The 18,602-nt window shown below is 40.2% G+C and overlaps 1 protein-coding gene across 1 annotated transcript in view; it reads right to left on the reverse strand.

The window, feature by feature from the left end:
* Nucleotides 1-9,418: 9,418 nt before the first annotated feature.
* Nucleotides 9,419-18,602, reverse strand: part of LOC117549647 (very-long-chain (3R)-3-hydroxyacyl-CoA dehydratase 2-like) — a 9,385-nt gene continuing 201 nt past the window's right edge. The window contains exons 2-4 of the mRNA XM_034221704.1: nt 18,330-18,451; nt 13,333-13,511; nt 9,419-10,008 (exon numbers count right to left, since the gene is read on the reverse strand). Of these exons, the coding sequence (XP_034077595.1) occupies nt 9,926-10,008; nt 13,333-13,511; nt 18,330-18,451 (384 nt within the window). The 3' untranslated portion in view covers nt 9,419-9,925. The remainder of the gene's footprint in view (nt 10,009-13,332; nt 13,512-18,329; nt 18,452-18,602) is intronic.

The raw sequence follows: 18,602 nt of genomic DNA on the forward strand, positions 1-18,602 counted from the left end.
AGTCTTTTAACTGTCTTATGTACAATGCCTTGTCTTTTGCTGCTGCAAAGCAAACATTTCCCAAATTGGTATCAATAAAGTACTTCTTATTTTATCTTAATCCTCAAATATTAGCAAATGTAACTTTTTCAAATACTGATGTAACTACATACACATCGATTTGTTGTATAAATATTGCAAATCAAAACCTTTATTCACTACATATTACCAAAAATCATAGTTCTATCTCCTGTTATTAATGCATTCACATTGCCCGCCATGAACTTCCGGGGAACGATCCTCGTCTACATGAACCACGTGACGATAACCGTTTTTGGACTTCCGTTGTCGTAACTCTTCTCTCTATATAGCTCTGAGCAAAAGTATTCTCCTGGGGACTTCCTGCAACAACACCATGCCGTTATCTTGATTCTGATTGGCCAGAAGACATTATCAAAGATGTTCTATTGAGAAGATGATCACTCCGTGACAAAAGTTTTCAAAACCGTTTCTAATCTTCGGTATTCTTGTTTTTGGCGTGAGAATAGTTTGGGCAGCGTGAGAGTGTATGGAGTCAGATTTGGGTCAATATTCTCGCATGTAAAACAAGCTACTCACGAGCGGAAAATGTGCTTTTACACGCGCATAAAATGACCCTCGCGCGCAGATTAAACCCCCGCGAGCGGCTCTGCGCCCGCCCGCGAGACAGCCTTCTTGCTTGCTCGCGGGAGTGTCAGCCTCGCGGAGTCTGTCTACGCGCGCGTGAAAAGTTTCTGGCACTTTGGGGCGGAGCCACTGGACTTTGATTGACAGCTGCCAGGAAACCCGGGGTTGCCAGGTTTGATAAATGCCTGAACTGCCAAGAGCCGAGCAGTGACGGCAGCAAAATCAGTTGGACGAGATTGATTGGTAAAGTTGTCCATAAAAAACTATTATATTCGTAAAGTGTACAGCTAATATATATATATATATATGATTCTGTTTTCTTCAAGGTTGTGTCTTCCTGGTCGAATGTACTTATTATAAGTCGCTTTGGATAAAAGCGTCAGCTAAATGCAATGTAATGTAATGTAATATACATTAATTTGATATAAAACAATATATTTTTCAGTGGGCTGTGTCCGTCGAAAACTGCTAGCTACTGTCTGCTGTACGCACCTAGATTTTGCTGCCGTCACTGCTCGGCTCTTGGTAGTTCAGGCATTTATCAAACCTGGCAACCCCGGGTTTCCTGGCAGCTGTCAATCCTTTGATTGAAACCCGGGGTCCAGTGGCTCCGCCCCAAAGTGCCAGAAACTTTTCACGCGCGTAGACCAAGCCCCCAGGAAGTGCGCCGGACTCAGATGAAAAATATTCATGCTGGCCAAACGGCGGTACTACACTTCCGTTTGGTTGCCAGGCCCGGAAACGCTTTTTCCCATTGACTTACATGGGGAAAGAGTGGTCTGTAACTCGTTGGATAATTTTTTTTAAACTAAATAAACTACCCAGTATGAACACTTGTATAGCCCTTATTAAAAACATTCGTTCCTCAAGTTGTAAAAATGTGCTAATAACGTTATTCTGAGAGTTATTTCCCTCTGCATTATGAACGCGCATCTAAACCACGGGACCGCGCCGCCCGGCACGTTCAAGTTACGTGTCCCGACCAATCAGAGCACACTGTGCTCACAGGGAGGGTGGGGCTGGAGCTATTGGAGCTACAACGAGCCGTTAAAGGCAGAGAGTGAAATTCAGTGAATACACGTAGTTTACAGAGATGCTGTATGAGAAACCAATGTGAGTTGCGTTTATCTTTACCCATGGATAAGAACGGATCCATATCGTCTTACTGCCACCCCACGGAGCTGTAATAATGGATATATTGCACATGTTTGCTGTAATTCATTATCATACTACATGGGCTGTATGATTAAATCTTGTACCGTAAATGTTGTATTAAATAAAGTTAATATTACCGACATTATTAACGTCCCTGTAGCTTCGTATTGCACTAAGAAGCTTATTGCACTGTATATAAATAGGCTATATATAAATATATATATATATATATATATATATATACAGTGCAATAATTATTTCATGCTAAATGAAGCTCTGTTGGATATCACTAGATCCTGTTACAGCGTAATATAAGTACATAACGATTGATGTGTACATTAGCATCATTACTAGCTAGCCGCTAGCTGCTAACTGCCGCCTCGTTCATATCAAAGCCATGATAACAACAATCCATTACCATGCTGTCATGAACGCGCGGTGCTGTTACGTGTACGCAAATTGACGTGCTTGATGTGAACGAGCATTTTGGTTAAAGTTGCGCATGCTCTATGAGTGCACATACGGGTACTTCTCAGGCATGCTGGGTAATCTGTGACGTTTCACTCTCTCAAAAGTTGGGCCATTTTATCATCATGCGCTAATGAGCAGCTCTCATAGGAATGAATGAGGCCCCGCCTCCCACGCTGTATCCAGTTCTTATTATACATCCATGGCGTAGACAGACTCCGCGAGGCTGACACTCCCGCGAGCAAGCAAGAGGTCTGTCTCTCTCGCGAGCGAGCGCAGAGCCGCTCGCGGGCGCAGAGCCGCTCGCGGGGGTTTAATCTGCGCGCGAGGGTCATTTTATGCGCGTGTAAAAGCACATTTTCCGCTCGTGAGTAGCTTGTTTTACGCGCTAGAATATTGACCCAAATCTGACTCCATAAGAGCGTGAGATTGAGAGTGAAAGCGTGTGTCACACGCCAGATGCGTGAGAGTTGGCAACCCTGTAGTAACGCAGTGTAGGCGGAACCGTGACGTCATCTTCAATGAGCGCCCCAAAAAACAACACAGCCGTTAGCTCTTAGCACTCAGAGCTCACAGCTCTTCATATCTGTTCAGAAACTAGACAAAAGTTAAACAAGTACAAACCACAGACTGCCTGTGTCATGGAGAATACAGTAGCTGGTTTATTTATATCTGTATCGGCCGTTGTTGTGAGTGGACGGTCGGAGCATATATAACGTTAGCTTAGCCAAGCTCCATTTAGAAAACACGCATTTTAAAAGGGTTTTTCGCCTGCCGTCTGTCTGCAGACTTGTCAAAGCATTAATTCATGGTTTTTACTAACCGGTATCAGTATGTTGTTACTTCGGGATCATTTAGAAACGTGTATTACAATTAAATCACGGTCAAATATGTTCATCTTGTTGTAGTTGTTGCCAGCGATTCTCTCTCTAGTTTAGCATGCTCAGCCCGACTCAGCCTGGTTGTTCCTGGCCCTAGAACCACGATTTAGTCGGGCCAGAAAAAAGGTGAAAAAGTAGCCCCGGGCCAAAACTAGGCCAAGTGGAAACGCAACCAAAAACGGGCCCGCACGGCTCGGCACGCTTAAAGCGAGCTACCCGCTGCAGTGGAAATGCGCCATAAGCGGTTGACCAATCACAACAGAGCCGGCCAGCTAACCAATCAGAGCAGACTGGGCTCTGGTTTCAGACAGAGGGTGAAAAGAGGTGCTGCAGTATGAGGGGGAAAAAGAGCTTTTTGAACATTAAAGCATGGAGACAGTAGAGACACTACATACTGATATGAATATGAGTATAATCCTCTAATCTTTTTCCTGTAATCCCCAAGCAGTTTCCAATGAGAAATGGAAAGAGTATAAAGTATCATTACGTTGGCCACACATGGACCAAAGGACCTACACATACAGTGCTTTATCCAGTTGCTTCCATACCAACAATTCCATGGAAAATACCTATCATTTGTAAGAAATCTGAGTATGCTCACTTCAGGGTCAGCTTCAGGATATTATCATCCTCCTTGTGTCAATTCTATGGATAGACAAATTTCCGCTAACAAAGCTAGCGTCAAACCTCTGCTCAACACATGTGTCGCCATGACGCCAGCTCCTGCAACCAAGAGTGCTTTTAAACAAAAGTCCTTTTCAGATGTTCTCGCCACAACAGAGGACTGTGTGCATGTGGATAGGAAACATTTACAATAGGCCAACAAAGCTGCACACCGCATGTCTGTCAGCATGCTTTCCTTTGGGAGGATTTCACTTCAGATCACAGGCGGACTCACAACTCTCTGTTGCAAGACTACGCTGTCTCACTCTGACAACCTTAAAGGTCCCATGTCATGCTTTTCCGGTTATTACCCGTCCCCTTGTACACCCTGTAGCGAGAAACTCTAACACCTGTCTGTGCTGCCCCAGAACGCCTCGTTGGAGATTTTTCTTTTTCCATTGTTTTCTTCCTGGTCACAGTGACCAGTCTGTGGAGCTACACACACACACACACACACACACACACACACACACACACACACACACACACACACACACACACACACACACACACACACACACACACACTCACTCACTCACTCACTCAGCCTTATCTTTTCTCAGGCTGTGAGTGTGTGTGTGTGTGTGTGTGTGTGTGTGTGCTCAAGCTGATGTCTCGCTGTCTCGCAGACCCCACGCAGCAACCAGGAAACGACACCAGTAATCCAGCTCACACTGTCCGCTGCTCGAGCCTCAAATGGCGGAGCAGCGAGCCCCGCAACGTCCCGCCAACGGCATCCAGACCCCACGCAGCATTCTCATCTGCTTGTCATTACTGGTGTCATTTTCTGGTTGCTAACAAACTCCATTGTAAATCATAATCACTGGTGTTCCGCTGTAACGGTGATGGACTCATCAGAACAGAGTGGGCGAGCTGACCAATCAGAGCACAGTGGGCTCACAGGGAGGGCGGGGGCAGGAGCTCCAACAAGCCGCTTAGGACAGAGAGAGAATACACAGACTATACAGAGATGCTGTATGAGAAACCAATGTGAGTTTGGAACATTGAACAATGTAAATCTATTCTAGTAGACCGGTCCTCAACAATGGAATTATGATCAGTAGAAATGGCCATGTCATGGGACCTTTAATGAGGACATTGCATGTTCTTTTTCAAGTAGATATTTGTACTTAGTGTCTCACATGTCTCCTTGCTTTAATGTTCAAAAAGCTCTTTATTTCTCTCATACTGCCTGTGCTGCAGCACCTCTTTTCACCCTCTGTCTGAAACCAGAGCCCAGTCTGCTCTGATCTGTTAGCTGGCCGGCTCTGTTGTGATTGGTCAACCAGCTTAGAGATGTCCCGCCCCTTAGCCTATCACGTAGAATGTGTTGGAGTGCTAGTCAATAGAAGCGCGAGTGGTACATAGTGATGTCATTTTGTTACAGAAGTAAACAAAGGAGTCCAATGGAGGTGTTTCAGGGAACACAGGGATTTTAGCCTTTGCAGACCATTTAAATGCATTGAAATAAATCTAACCATATTGGGTAAAATAATAATAAGCTCTGGAAAAGTTTCAGACAATGACGCAGAAGAAAGTATGATTGATGTAATCCTTTCTTGCTTTTATATTAGATTACGAAAGAAGTAAAAGGCATAGACAAATATTTAGTCACAGATATATTTTAGAGATATTTAAAGGTATAGTATAACCACACACATGATACACAGAATAACACACAAGGATACTCATCGCGCTCCGAACAGGAATAATCATTAATGCTGAGCTCTGTTCTAACTATAATTAATTAACATCTGAAGCGTTGTGAATATTACAACAAATCTGGAGCTCAGTTGTTATGAACATAATTACAACCGCATGACGGCTGAAATAGCATCAGGCGTTCCAGATATTCACAACGTGTGTGATCTAGTGACTGAATTACGGCTATAAGCAGAACAATGTGTGAAAGATGAATGCAATAAGAACAATGTATCATAAGAATCCCCTCACCCGCACTATAGGGAGACACGGGGGAAGATTCAGTTTAAATCTCTTTTTCATAAAAAGGAGAAAATGAATAGCACTGCAGTGTTATGAGTCATCGTGGTGGAAAGCGACCTTTGCAATCAAAACACACACACACACACACACACACACACACACACACACACACACACACACACACACACACACACACACACACACACACACACACACACACACACACACACACACATAGATGTTTTGTTTGAATCTTCTATTTGAGGCAGTGTTCAGACAGAAATAGCCACAGCTTGATACTACCATTCATTGGAAATGGTTATTTCCAGTATATTGGACTGTACTGTGTTGTACTGTAGGCAGGGTTGGGATGGTAACCGTAAAATGCAATCCATTACATGTACTAGTTACCTGTAAAAGTAATAATCAGTGATGTAATCTGATTACTTTTGGATTACCTCTTTATCAAATGCAATTCAGGACTTTGTCTTTCTGTAGCCGAGATTCAGTGTTGGTAATTAACTTGATTCATTTACTTGTGTTTTTAAGTACTTTTTTTTTTGACATATTACTACTTTACTTGAGTATTTGCATTTAATGCTACTTTCAATTTTTAATCCACATCCTCATTTCAGAGGTAAATATACTTTTTTCCAAGCTTTAATGTTCAAAAAGCTCTTTAGTTTTCTCATACTGCCTATGCTGCAGCACCTCTTTTCACCCTCTGTCTGAAACCAGAAACTCCCTCTGGAGGATTTGAGCCTTTGCAGACCATTTACATGCACAAAAACCTATACAACACTACAGGAAAGGGAAACCCCCCAAAAGCATAACATGGCCCCTTGTTGACAGCAGGACTTGTAATGGAGTGTATTACAACCGTTGTGTTTTCAGTTTAATCAAGTAAAGGTTCTGAGTACTTCTTCCAACACGGCGTATATTCAAATACTGTTAATACACTGTATATATATATATTTGCATGTGACTCTCCCCCATTTGATCACTATCACAGATTGTTGTTTTGCTGTCAGCTGATTGGCTGCACATGAGCCTGCTAAGTATTCAGCTGTGGAAATTCTTTACATCAAAAGCCAGTGATACGCTCAGCATCAAGATGAAAGGCACCATCACTTTGAAAAGTGCACACCCTGACCTGCCTAATACATATCATCCATTTTCATTAGAGTCTGAGGGGCTAATGGCTTTAATATACTTTGGTTTGTATCAGACGGTGAAGCCTAAAATGTACAATATCTTAAGTCCATGACTCACCGGTACAATACAAATCGTCCATAGCACCATCTTCCATTATATATGTATCGGTGCATGTAAAGTATAAACTCTTAATGAAAAATAGTGAATATGCTGACCATATCATAGGTTTATTGTAAATATATACTCATTATTCATACCTGTACAAAGTCTGCTGGCCCCATGCAAAACATTTGTATCAAAACTTTATTAAGTAGAACCAGTTCTGGAGTAACATATGCCATGCTTTTGTATTTTAAGGTTGTAACACTCATCATCATTCCAGGCATCCAGATTTCCTCTTTCATGCAAAGAGCTGCACTTCTGCTCCTGCAAGACATTTCCAGAAAGTATCCCAAGTCATGCTCAACCATTTACGGGGAAAGAAAGACAGATTCACAGCTGCACACTTTGCTACAGAGTAAAGGAGTGTGAGCGGGTTTATGGACTTCAGAGGATGTTGACACTGCTCACACTGATGGATGTTAGAGCACATTTTAAAGAAGCTACGGGGATAAAAACATTACATTTACCAACAGTTTTTAGACATGTGAAGGGTTTCGGCAGTGATATCCTTTTCTAACATTTCTGCAAAATGATTTTGAAGGAAAGGGATTTGGTTTGTGACATCATAACATTTGAAATATTTTGGCAGCACCCTTTTTTTCACACACTGTGGATAATGTTCCTCACGGGACAGTTTTAATGGAACAAATAAAAGCTATTGACAGCTTGTTACATGGACTATCCAGAGAAACCACAGATGAATAAGCCTTTTTCACATGACTCAGCAAACACAGTTGTAACTAATCGATGCACGACGGGTGACTTTTCTTGGACTTCTTAAAGGAGAGTCGGAAAAAACAGGCACAGTTAGCAGACACTGTTTTAGAGATTTGACGCTGTTTGTCAAGCAGTACAAATGACATTGCAGGCAGAAATCAAACCGATGAGATTGCATATATTGAAATGTAGTTAAATACAAGCAAAACGATCTTTATGTGACAAGATGTTCTTTGTCATTTGGGTGAACAGAGACTTTTAAAAGCAACTTAACCTGGAAATGTTGTTTCTGCTGACCTCATGTGGTTAGAGACATATAATCAGATGGACAGCGGAGTGACATTGTAACTTAACATTGTCGATAGAATAATTAGTTTCATCCTGATGCTACTCTCTGACGGAGCAGCTGCGACAGAAGCCTACGAAATACACATCAAGCATTCAGGATGACAACTCCTACATTTCACAGCCTTGTCCGTAAAAAATGAGCAAACATTGATTTTGCATCAAAAATGTAGCTTTTACAAACAAGGTAGAAGTAGTAAGAAATCAATGCTGCTGTTTTTAAATGCTGCAAACACTACCAACTACATTTCATTCACCTCCAAGTCACTGGCATGGAGGCAGAAATCAAAGAAATCAGATTGCATATCTTAAAATATGGTGAAATACAACCGAAACTATCATTATGTGACGATACGGTCTTTGTAATTTGGGTTAACAGACCAATGAATAAGTAACTGCTTGCCACATGTTGGTTAAAGCTCTCTCTTTGATGCAGAGAAATGTAATTGAGGTCAATAACATGTATATTTGTTGCCTGATAAGGTCATCTCTAACATATCAGCTGCAACAGAACCCAACGAAATATATATCAAGCATTCAGGGTTAATACTCCGACCTTAAACAACGAGCAAACACAATGGAATTTGCATCAACATACCAAACAAAACCTGAAGAAAGTAGAAGTAGTATGAATCACAGTTCTGTACTCTTCGTACAGTGCGTTATTAGATTCAACTCATTGAAAAGGCATGACCACAAGCTCAGTTAGCTACCTTCAGAAGCCCTTTGTGAAGCAATGACATGTCACTTAGGATTCATATTGAAGCTAACTACATTAAGTAACGCAATGTCAATCTGTTAAGTCCTTAAAGTTGAACAACCAACATATATTTGGGCTACGAGGCGGTTTTTATCAAAGCTCATTTCTTCAGAAAACCCTGTTGCTACGTTCTGCCAAGTATGTTTTCACTAGATAACCCGTTGTTACGACACATTCACCTCTTTCACTACTTATAGATGGAGTGAAGCCTGAGAGCTCAATAAAGCTTGAATGAAAGTGTGTGTTTTGATTAGCATGGTTTGTAAAGTATCGATTTACTGGAGCTATAAATGCTAAAATAAGTTACTTTAATAGATAATATAAGAAAAAGGCAATCGCATGAAGAGAAGAAGGATGAATGGATGATGGGGAAAACATACTGGCTACTTCAAGTTCATAATGTTTCAACATCAAATAATGGGGAAAGTAATAGACACAACTCATCACTGGGAGAATGAAGATTAATAATGCAATTACATCCAGCTACTAACACAAGATTAAACGTAAAAACCATGCAAGCACATGAATGGAAAAAAGGTTTATTGAACTAAATCAGGAATGTAAGTGAACTTGTGGCTGAAATGAATGACAGAACAAAAAAACTGGACCAACAAACACTGCATATGCAAAACCTACGACCTAGTGTCAGTACTAGTGTTCACATTAATCTGTCTACATCATAGTAAAGCAAAACTTAACGAGAATAAAGGGGGGGCCATGAGGAGGTGAAAATCTACGGGGGAGTTTCTATCAGTGCGTCATCGGTTCAGCTGCGACCGAAATCTGCTCCGCGCTCACATAGCAACCGGTTAGACACAGCTTGTTTACAGCAACTCCATGACTAACTTAAAAAATGAAACGTATTAAAAACACCAGCTTGTTCATGTTTTGTTTCTACACAACCCCTGGGTCAAAAAGCTAGGAAAAAAACAAAGTTGCTTGATAATTTGATCTTCTGCCAGTGTATAGATCTGGCTCTGGTTGTTTTGGTTTCTCTTCTTCCTTTCTGTCAGATTGTGTCTGAACTCGCTCACTCCACTTTGCTGTAGTCCTCCGCGTGGCCCAGGACCTTCTTCCTCTGTCGGATCATGTGGAAGTAAAGCTGGGGGAACACTGGGGGAGAGGGGGAGATCAGTCAGTAGGTTATGTTTCCTGTAGATATTTAATTGCTCTTTTTATTGCACTGTTAGTGTACAGTTTGTTTTGCACATTCGATGGAAAATCTTACACTAATGCACATTCTCAAAATATTGAAGTGACTGTCATTTTGTATATATTGATTGTTGTGTTTTTATTTAGGTCTTAATGTGTGCACATGTAAAAATGTGTCTCTGACTGTGTATATATATATATATACACATATTTGCACACATATTTTTATATATATTTGTTTTTATATTCGGGATTGTGGGAAACAGTATTTTGATCTCTCTGTCTGTACACACAAACTGGAAGATTGACAATAAAGTTGACTTTGAGTATTATTATGCTGCTGTTTGTATTGTTGTAACTGGCACAACAATTTCCTTCGGGATAAATACAGTCCTCTCTTATCTTAGGGGACAAAATATTAACACTATGAGATTTTTGGTAAATCATAATCAGTAATGTGGACATACTGACTAATTGTTAAGTGCAAAATGCACTTTTTTATGTCTTGTATACATCAACATGTGTCCCCGGTGTGTCGGGGAACTCACGCAGCGTCAGAAAATAAACCCCTCTCTCTTTTCCTCCGTACCCAAATCTCTAAAAACGGGGAACAACGGAGCTGATCCAGATTTGCGTCCGATATGACGTAATATCTGAAATGTGGACCCACGGCCCAATCAGAAACGTTGCTATCAGAAACAATGCCCGACTGTTTTGGACGTAATATGGTCGGTGTTTACATTAGCATCGCTAACACTCAGAGCTAACCTGTGCTGGAGAGCATGTGTGTGAAGAAGCAGGAAGTAAAAAGGAACTCACCTTGTGGTATAACCGGCAAGAGAGAAAGCCTTTGAGCTCCAAACTGTTTCAGAGAGAATCCTTGATAATCCATGATATGGCATTTCATCACGGCAGCATTTAGTTTAGACGGTAGCTGCCGGGTCCCGCAGCTACTGTCCTCTTTTATTTTGTATAACATCATTTCTTTTTTAAAGCTTTATCCCAAAATCAGCACTTTTGAAACAGGAAGTGAAATAGAGGGATATGAGGCATGGCTAGAATGGGTGATCTGTTCGGTATTTTGAGCAAAACACTTCAAAGATATGTTTTTTATATATATTTATATATCTGAGACCTATGCTATTGCCTAAAATAGCACTTTAAGCTACCAAAAGGCTAGGTGAATTCAACATTACACTAGAAAATAACAGCATCAAGAGAGGAGACACTAATCTGGAATATTTAAACTCAGTGGACTTTTTATTATGTATACATGTACTGTGTAATCTACTGCATGTGATGCTTGTCTCTTATAATTAAGACATACAACTAACTATTCACATGCCCATTCACATTTTTGGATTTATTGTGGGTGTTATTAAAATAAGAAAAATACATATTTTATGCGTGTATCTGTCTCTATATGATATTTATTGGTTTACTTGTTTTTTTAAACCTATTTTAAATTATTTAATATTTTTTAATACTAATATTTGTATATTTCTGTTTAGGTAAATTATCTTTTTACTTTGTTTTCTGTAGAAATGCCTGTGAACTGCATCATTGTGATACTTGTTTAAAAGGACATGTATGTATTTATATGGTTTACTCTATTAAAAGGTCACCCATCATGCTGTTTTAAAAAGGCATATATTATGGGTCTCAGATATATACAAATATATAAAAACATGTCTACGATGTGTTTTGCTCAAAATACAAACAGATCATGCATTTTAGAAATCCCTCATACCCCTCTATTCCAGCCCTGTTAGAAAAAAAAAATGCAGATTTTGGGTCCTTAGCTCAAAAAAAGAAAAAAAGAGGAGGCGGAGCTAATGCCTGATCAGAATTCTACCGGAGATACATTTAAATTCTGCTGTGAAAACGTCATCCTGTTCTAAACCACATCAAGGATTATTTCTGAAACAGTATGGAGCTCAAATCTTGCGGGTTTATCACAAGGTGAGTTCCTTTTTGTATTTCCTGATTTTTAAACACATGTGCTCTCCAGTACAGGTTAGCTCTGAGTGTTAGCGAGGCTTGCTAATGTAAACAAAGACGAGATTACGTCCAAAACACGTCAGGCATTGTTTCTGATAGAAACTTTCTAGGGTCCACCACCTGAAATTACGTCATATCGGCAGCAAATCTGTATCCGCTCGTTGAGTCGTTGTACCTATGGATGTATAATAAGAACTGGATACAGCGTTCATTCCTATGAGAGTTGCTCATTGGCGCATGAAGACAAAATGGCCCAACTTTTGAGAGAGAGCGAAACGTCACGAAAGTATTCATATAATCATATCATCCGTTCTTATTGTGCATCCATGGGTAAAGGTAAAACTCATGTAGTACTGAACACGTCACATGAACGTGCCGGGCGGCGCGGTCCCGTGGGTTAGATGCGCGTTCATAATGCAGAGGGAATAACTCTCAGAATAACGTTATTAGCACATTTTACAACTTGAGGACCGAGTGTTTTTAATAAGGGCTATACAAGTGTTCATACTGGGTAGTTTATTTAGTTTAAAACAATTATCCAACGATTTACAGACGTCTCTTTCCCAATGTTAGTCAATGGGAAAAAGTGTTTCCGGGCCCAGCGACTGATACCGAAGTGCAGTACCGCCGTTTGGCCACAGCGAATATTTTCCTCAGAGTCCGGCACACTTCCTGGGGGCTTGGGGAGAACCAGAAGAAAGGGGGCTTGGTTGTGCCCCCTTTTTAAAAAGATTTGGGTACGGAGGAAAAGAGAAAGGGTTTTATTTTCTGACACACATTTGTGTATAAAAGACGTCAAAAAGTACATTTTGCATGATAGCTCCCCTTTCATTTCTGTGAACTGCGGTTTCATAATTGTTGTAAACAAATGTTTTAGAATAGTTATTATTATTAACTGCTGATATTTGTATATTTTTGTTCAGGTTTAATGTTTTTGAAGATTTGTATGTATTAAGTTGGTTAATATACTAATGTCTGTTAGCTGCATCATTGATATTACTTATTTTATTATATACTTTTTTTCTTGGGGGGTAATTCTTTTTATATGTGTTTTACTTTTTTTGTATCCAATAATGATTATAATTAGATTATTAAAATATTATGAAATACAAATAATGCTAAGTCATAATTACAGGATAAGGGAATCATAATCAAGTCTCAATTTTTTCTCTTCTTCAGTAAATGCCAAACATTTCTGTAAATGTGTGATTACACAAATAATTAATTATATTCATTTAACATTATACCAATTATGGCTCTGGAAAAATCCGCTGGTTGACTTACGGGGGATGTATGAGATCATGACGATGATGAGGAAGCTGTGGTAGTCGAAGGAGAAGTTGTACTTGTTGGGCAGAGTGATGGAGTAAAGTCCCGTCTTCTGAACGAACGGCAGCGCGGCGTAGATCGTCAGCAGCTCGCCCGTCACGCCCATCGGATACAGAGCGAAGAAGAAGGTGTACCTGCACAGAGGGGGCGGAGAAAGAGAATTAAAATCAATCATATTCACTTCTTTTTGCAACTAGAGGTGGTTTAGTTGATGTAAACAGCAATATACTGAGAGATACGGATTTTTACATTTTTCTGCAGAAGCATTTGGTGAAACTTGGTGCATGTTAACAAGCACAGCTCTAAACACACACTTTCCTGCTTAAAAAAAGGGAACTTCATCCATAGTTTGGCTTGTTTCTCTCAGTATTTGTTCGGTTCTTTGTAATACAATAATTTAAAGAGGACATATTCTTCTCGTCTTCAGGTTCTGAAAAACCATCGCAGAGCAGCTCCTTCAAAACAAAGTGTTATTTGTACTCTTGAATTAGCTCGTTAAGTTGAATTAAACCTTAATTTATTTAACTTTGATTTCTCTACTTTAAAGAGTCCTCTCCTGCTGATGTTCAGGTGTATATCAGTATGTAGTGTCTCTACTTTAAAGAGTCCTCTCCTGCTGATGTTCAGGTGTATATCAGTATGTAGTGTCTCTACTTTAAAGAGTCCTCTCCTGCTGATGTTCAGGTGTATATCAGTATGTAGTGTCTCTACTTTAAAGAGTCCTCTCCTGCTGATGTTCAGGTGTATATCAGTATGTAGTGTCTCTACTTTAAAGAGTTCTCTCCTGCTGATGTTCAGGTGTATATCAGTATGTAGTGTCTCTACTTTAAAGAGTCCTCTCCTGCTGATGTTCAGGTGTATATCAGTATGTAGTCTCTCTACTTTAAAGAGTCCTCTCCTGCTGATGTTCAGGTGTATATCAGTATGTAGTGTCTCTACTTTAAAGAGTCCTCTCCTGCTGATGTTCAGGTGTATATCAGTATGTAGTGTCTCTACTTTAAAGAGTCCTCTCCTGCTGATGTTCAGGTGTATATCAGTATGTAGTGTCTCTCCATGTCTCCATGCTTTAATGTTCAAAAAGCTCTTTATTATTCTCATACTGCCTGTGCTGCAGCACCTCTTTTCACCCTCTGTCTGAAACCAGAGCCCAGTCTGCTCTGATTGGTTAGCTGTTTGTTGTTATTTTTGTTCGGAGAAATCTCACCTCATTGTGTCCTTGTTGTCCTTAAAGAAAAAGCCATCAATGGAAGGAGGTGTGAACACCATAACTTTGCATTTAAGTAAAGACATGGTGCCCGTTTGATTTCTTTACAGAGATACATGATAAACGTTATTGCCTTCAAACTCTAAATATATTATTATAATAATCAAGTCATGCTGCTTTCAAGTGAAACATAAAACACCACTGCCTGTGCACACTTCTAAATGTTTAATCATATGACTGTTGCATCAGGCTTTCTGCAGAGAGAGCTCATGTTACATATCGTAGATGCACAAGAATAAGAAGTTCTCTTTCATATAACTGGCTCTCCAAACACAGCGACTGTCTATTTCTGATCCTTCTCTGGATTTTCCACGGATGCTCCATCAATTGTTCTGCCTCCAAGTGTGCGACTCAAGCTGAGTGAGGAATACCAACATAGCGACAGCCTCGTTAGCTACCTAGCAACGGGGAGGGAGGCTCTTAACGACTGTTGCCTTGGCGGAAGATGCAGAAAAACCCCCAGGAGGCACAAAGATGTACGGTCGATTTTTTATGGTGGAAGAACAGCGCAATTGTGTCTTTGCTTTATTGTAACTAAAAGAAAATGTCTAAATAAAGGAGTACTGCCTGTTAAAGTGTGATTGTGATAGCATAACGCTTCCTGTAACAGTGTGACAGTGAAAAACCTTGTAACACAAGTATTGATGCTTGACCCAGCTCTTATGAGATGACCTCATTTAGCAAGATTGTTCAAAGATATTTTTCAAAAGGAGCAATTCAATATAAGTGTCCTTGAACCGACACCTCCTTCAGATAGATTTTAATGGTCTCCAACATGCGAGTGTGTGTCAAGAAATGCAAAACAGTTGCTTGGTCAATGATTTTAAAAGCTGCTCTTCTTCATATAAGTCTTACTATTTGGCAGTTAAACAGTTCATTAAAAGACGTTACCTTGTGCGCATCTCAAGAACATATTTGTGCTTTTTTTCACTACTTTTTTGGCAATTCCTAAACTAAATGCTTAATGGACACATGACTCACTGATGAAAATCATCAATATTGAGCCCTAAAGCTGTATAAACATGTTTGAATATGTCTTTATATAAGGGAATACATTATCAAAAGAATTCTAAACATCTAGAATCTAAAAATGCAAAACAGTTGCTTGGTCAATGATTTTAAAAGTGAGGTTTTGCTGCTTTTGTCTCATTTTATTGTTGGTTTTATATATATATGGATTATGAACTTTTGGGCAGATAAAACAGGTAATTAAAAGGTCACCTTGTGCTCATCCCAAGAATATATTTATGTGCCTTTTTTCACAACTTTTTTGCAATTCATAAACTAAACGCTTAACAAACGACTCTTTGATGAAAATGACGATTATTGAGTCTTAAAACGGTGTAAATATAATAAAATGGTGTCTTTAAATAAGGAATGATCTGATCAAGAAGGTAACACTACTTAGAATCAGTCAGCGTCCTCTTGCCTCTCCATTGACACCCTTGATGGCATCTCTGTTGAGTTTGTCGATACCTACACATATCTGGGCTTTTGGTTGGACAGTAATCTGAACTTCAAACACCACATTGAAGTTCTAACAAATACATTGAAATTCACTCTTGGCTTCCTTTAAGACTTAAATGTTGTTTTTCAACTTCTTCCCGTAAAAGGTTGGTCTCTGGCTTATTCCTGTCCCAGCTGGACTACAGTGATACCATTTATAGATTCGCCTGTCCCACTGTTTTGGCCAAACTTGACCCACTCTACCATGCTGCACTGCGTTATATATCAAATGCACCCTATAGGACTCATCATTGCGAACTGTATAGCCTAACTGGATGGTCCTCACTTACGCTACGTCCACACAGCAGCTTTAAACAAATCTTCCAACGCTTCTCTGCCCATTGACTTTGAATGGGGATGACGTCACTTTGCCTCGCTTTTCGCTGAACTGCGTCGTGGGGGAGCGAAGCGAAGATTTCCAGGATTTTCAGGATTCAAAAGTTGAGCAATGTTCAACTTTTGAAGCTGAGCTGGAAGCGTCAGCCAATCAAATCCCGTTTATGCAAATCTGACAGTACAAGCGCTAGCCAATCAAACCACGTGTAAGCTGGGAGAACCAGACCGCAGTTCATTTCCTCATATTCCAAACGAGAAATTACGGTAGCAAATCACCCGGTTCTTTACGACCAGTAACTATTTACCGGGATACAAACCGGAGGAACCAGGCATGGAGGGAGGTGGCAGAGACAGTGGGTGAAACTGGTAGGTTTTCGCCTGTTTGGGGAGTTTATATATATATATATTGCTCGCATAAAATCCCCGGGGTTTTTTGCTTTGTATGTCGGGGGCGGGAGATTAATGTGATTGGTTGTTGGTCGCGTTGCTCGCAAAAATCCCCAAGCTTTCAGACACGCCCAGCTCCAAGATTTTCAAGATGTTTTCAAAGCTATACGATACGATACGATACGATATACTTTATTGTCCCCGTAAGGAAATTCGTTCTGGGCTCCGTCCAGCAGTTCCGCATACATGTACATAATATACAAACATAGTGGACATTTAAGAGACATACACATATCATCAATCATACACCGTTTGAACAAACACAATACACGCAGACGCACATACTGACAATGGCGACCTATTGCACAACCCTCATGGCCAACATTTTAAAAAAGTACATTTCATTACATTTGACTTCGACTACATTTCATTTCCTGTCAATGTTAAGAAGTTTAACGGACATTGGTAGGAATGAGTGCTTATAGCGGTTCAGCCTGCTCTTGGGAACCCTGAATCTTCTACCAGAAGGTAGGAGCTGGAATTCTGGGTGGAGTATGTGGGTGGGATCAGACACAGCTGCTGTGTGGACGTACCGTTAGTATGCGTAGGATGCAGCATTGGTTTTTATTAATGTATAAAGCCATTTTAGGAAAGCTTCCACTGTATATATGTGCCAGATTTGCCCCAGTTTGTGACTCTCACAGCCTCAGATCCAGTGCCTGGATACGGGTCCAGGTTCCTGCTGTGCGGACTGAGGCTGGGAAAAGGGGTCTTTTTTATTATGGTCCTTGGTCTTGGAATGACCTTCAATCACGCCTCAAACTGAGGGCACTTGTCTCAAAAGCATGTTTTAAATTGAAGTCGTCTGAAGTCCTTACCACCAGCTGCTCTTGCAGTAATAAGTAGTGCACCTTTCTTGCTGTCCTAATGTGCTCAATGTAGTGACTGCAATGTAGAATCTGACTAATACAAGTAATGAGGCTTGACCCAGCTCTCATCAAATGACCTAATTTAGCAAAGATTACAAAAAAAACATGTTTAATTAACACCTCCTTTTCCTAATCTCCACCATGCAAGTGTGTGTAGAAATGCTAAACAATTGCTTGGTCAATGTTTTTAAATGCAGGATTTTGCGTAATTTGTCTCATTTTGTTGTTAATTGTATCTTTCTGGGTGACTAACCTTTTTGAAAGATGTTACCTTGGGCTCATCTCAAGTAAATTGTATTATATTTCACTAATTCATCATCATTGAGCCTTAAAACTATATAAATATGCTAAAATAATGTATTTAAGTAAAGGGAATATCTGATCAAAAAGGTAAAAGAACAAAAAAATCGAACTAATACAAGTGTTGAGGCTTGACCCAGCTCTAATGAAATGACCTAATTTTGCAAAGATCGTTCAAACACATGTTTTCTAGCAGGTGCAATTAAACATAATTGTCCCCCTTCACCTACCTGGCCCATTTGATGAGGTAGGGCAGGTGGTTGAGGAGGCTGAAGGTGTAGAAGGAGTAGCGGATGATCTCTGTGATGGTCCAGGCGGAGACGAACAGCAGCACGCTGTCCTCACTCTGCACCTGCAACGTTAACGCAAAGCATGATGGGAGGAGAACAGACGGGGTTGCATCATGCTGCACGAGTTACTAATGTATGGATTGATAGGTTGATAGGTTGATAGGTAGATAGGTAGATAGGTAGATAGGTAGATAGGTAGATAGGTAGATAGGA

Source organism: Gymnodraco acuticeps, unplaced genomic scaffold (genome assembly GCF_902827175.1).
Source record: "Gymnodraco acuticeps unplaced genomic scaffold, fGymAcu1.1, whole genome shotgun sequence".
NCBI lineage: Eukaryota > Metazoa > Chordata > Actinopteri > Perciformes > Bathydraconidae > Gymnodraco > Gymnodraco acuticeps.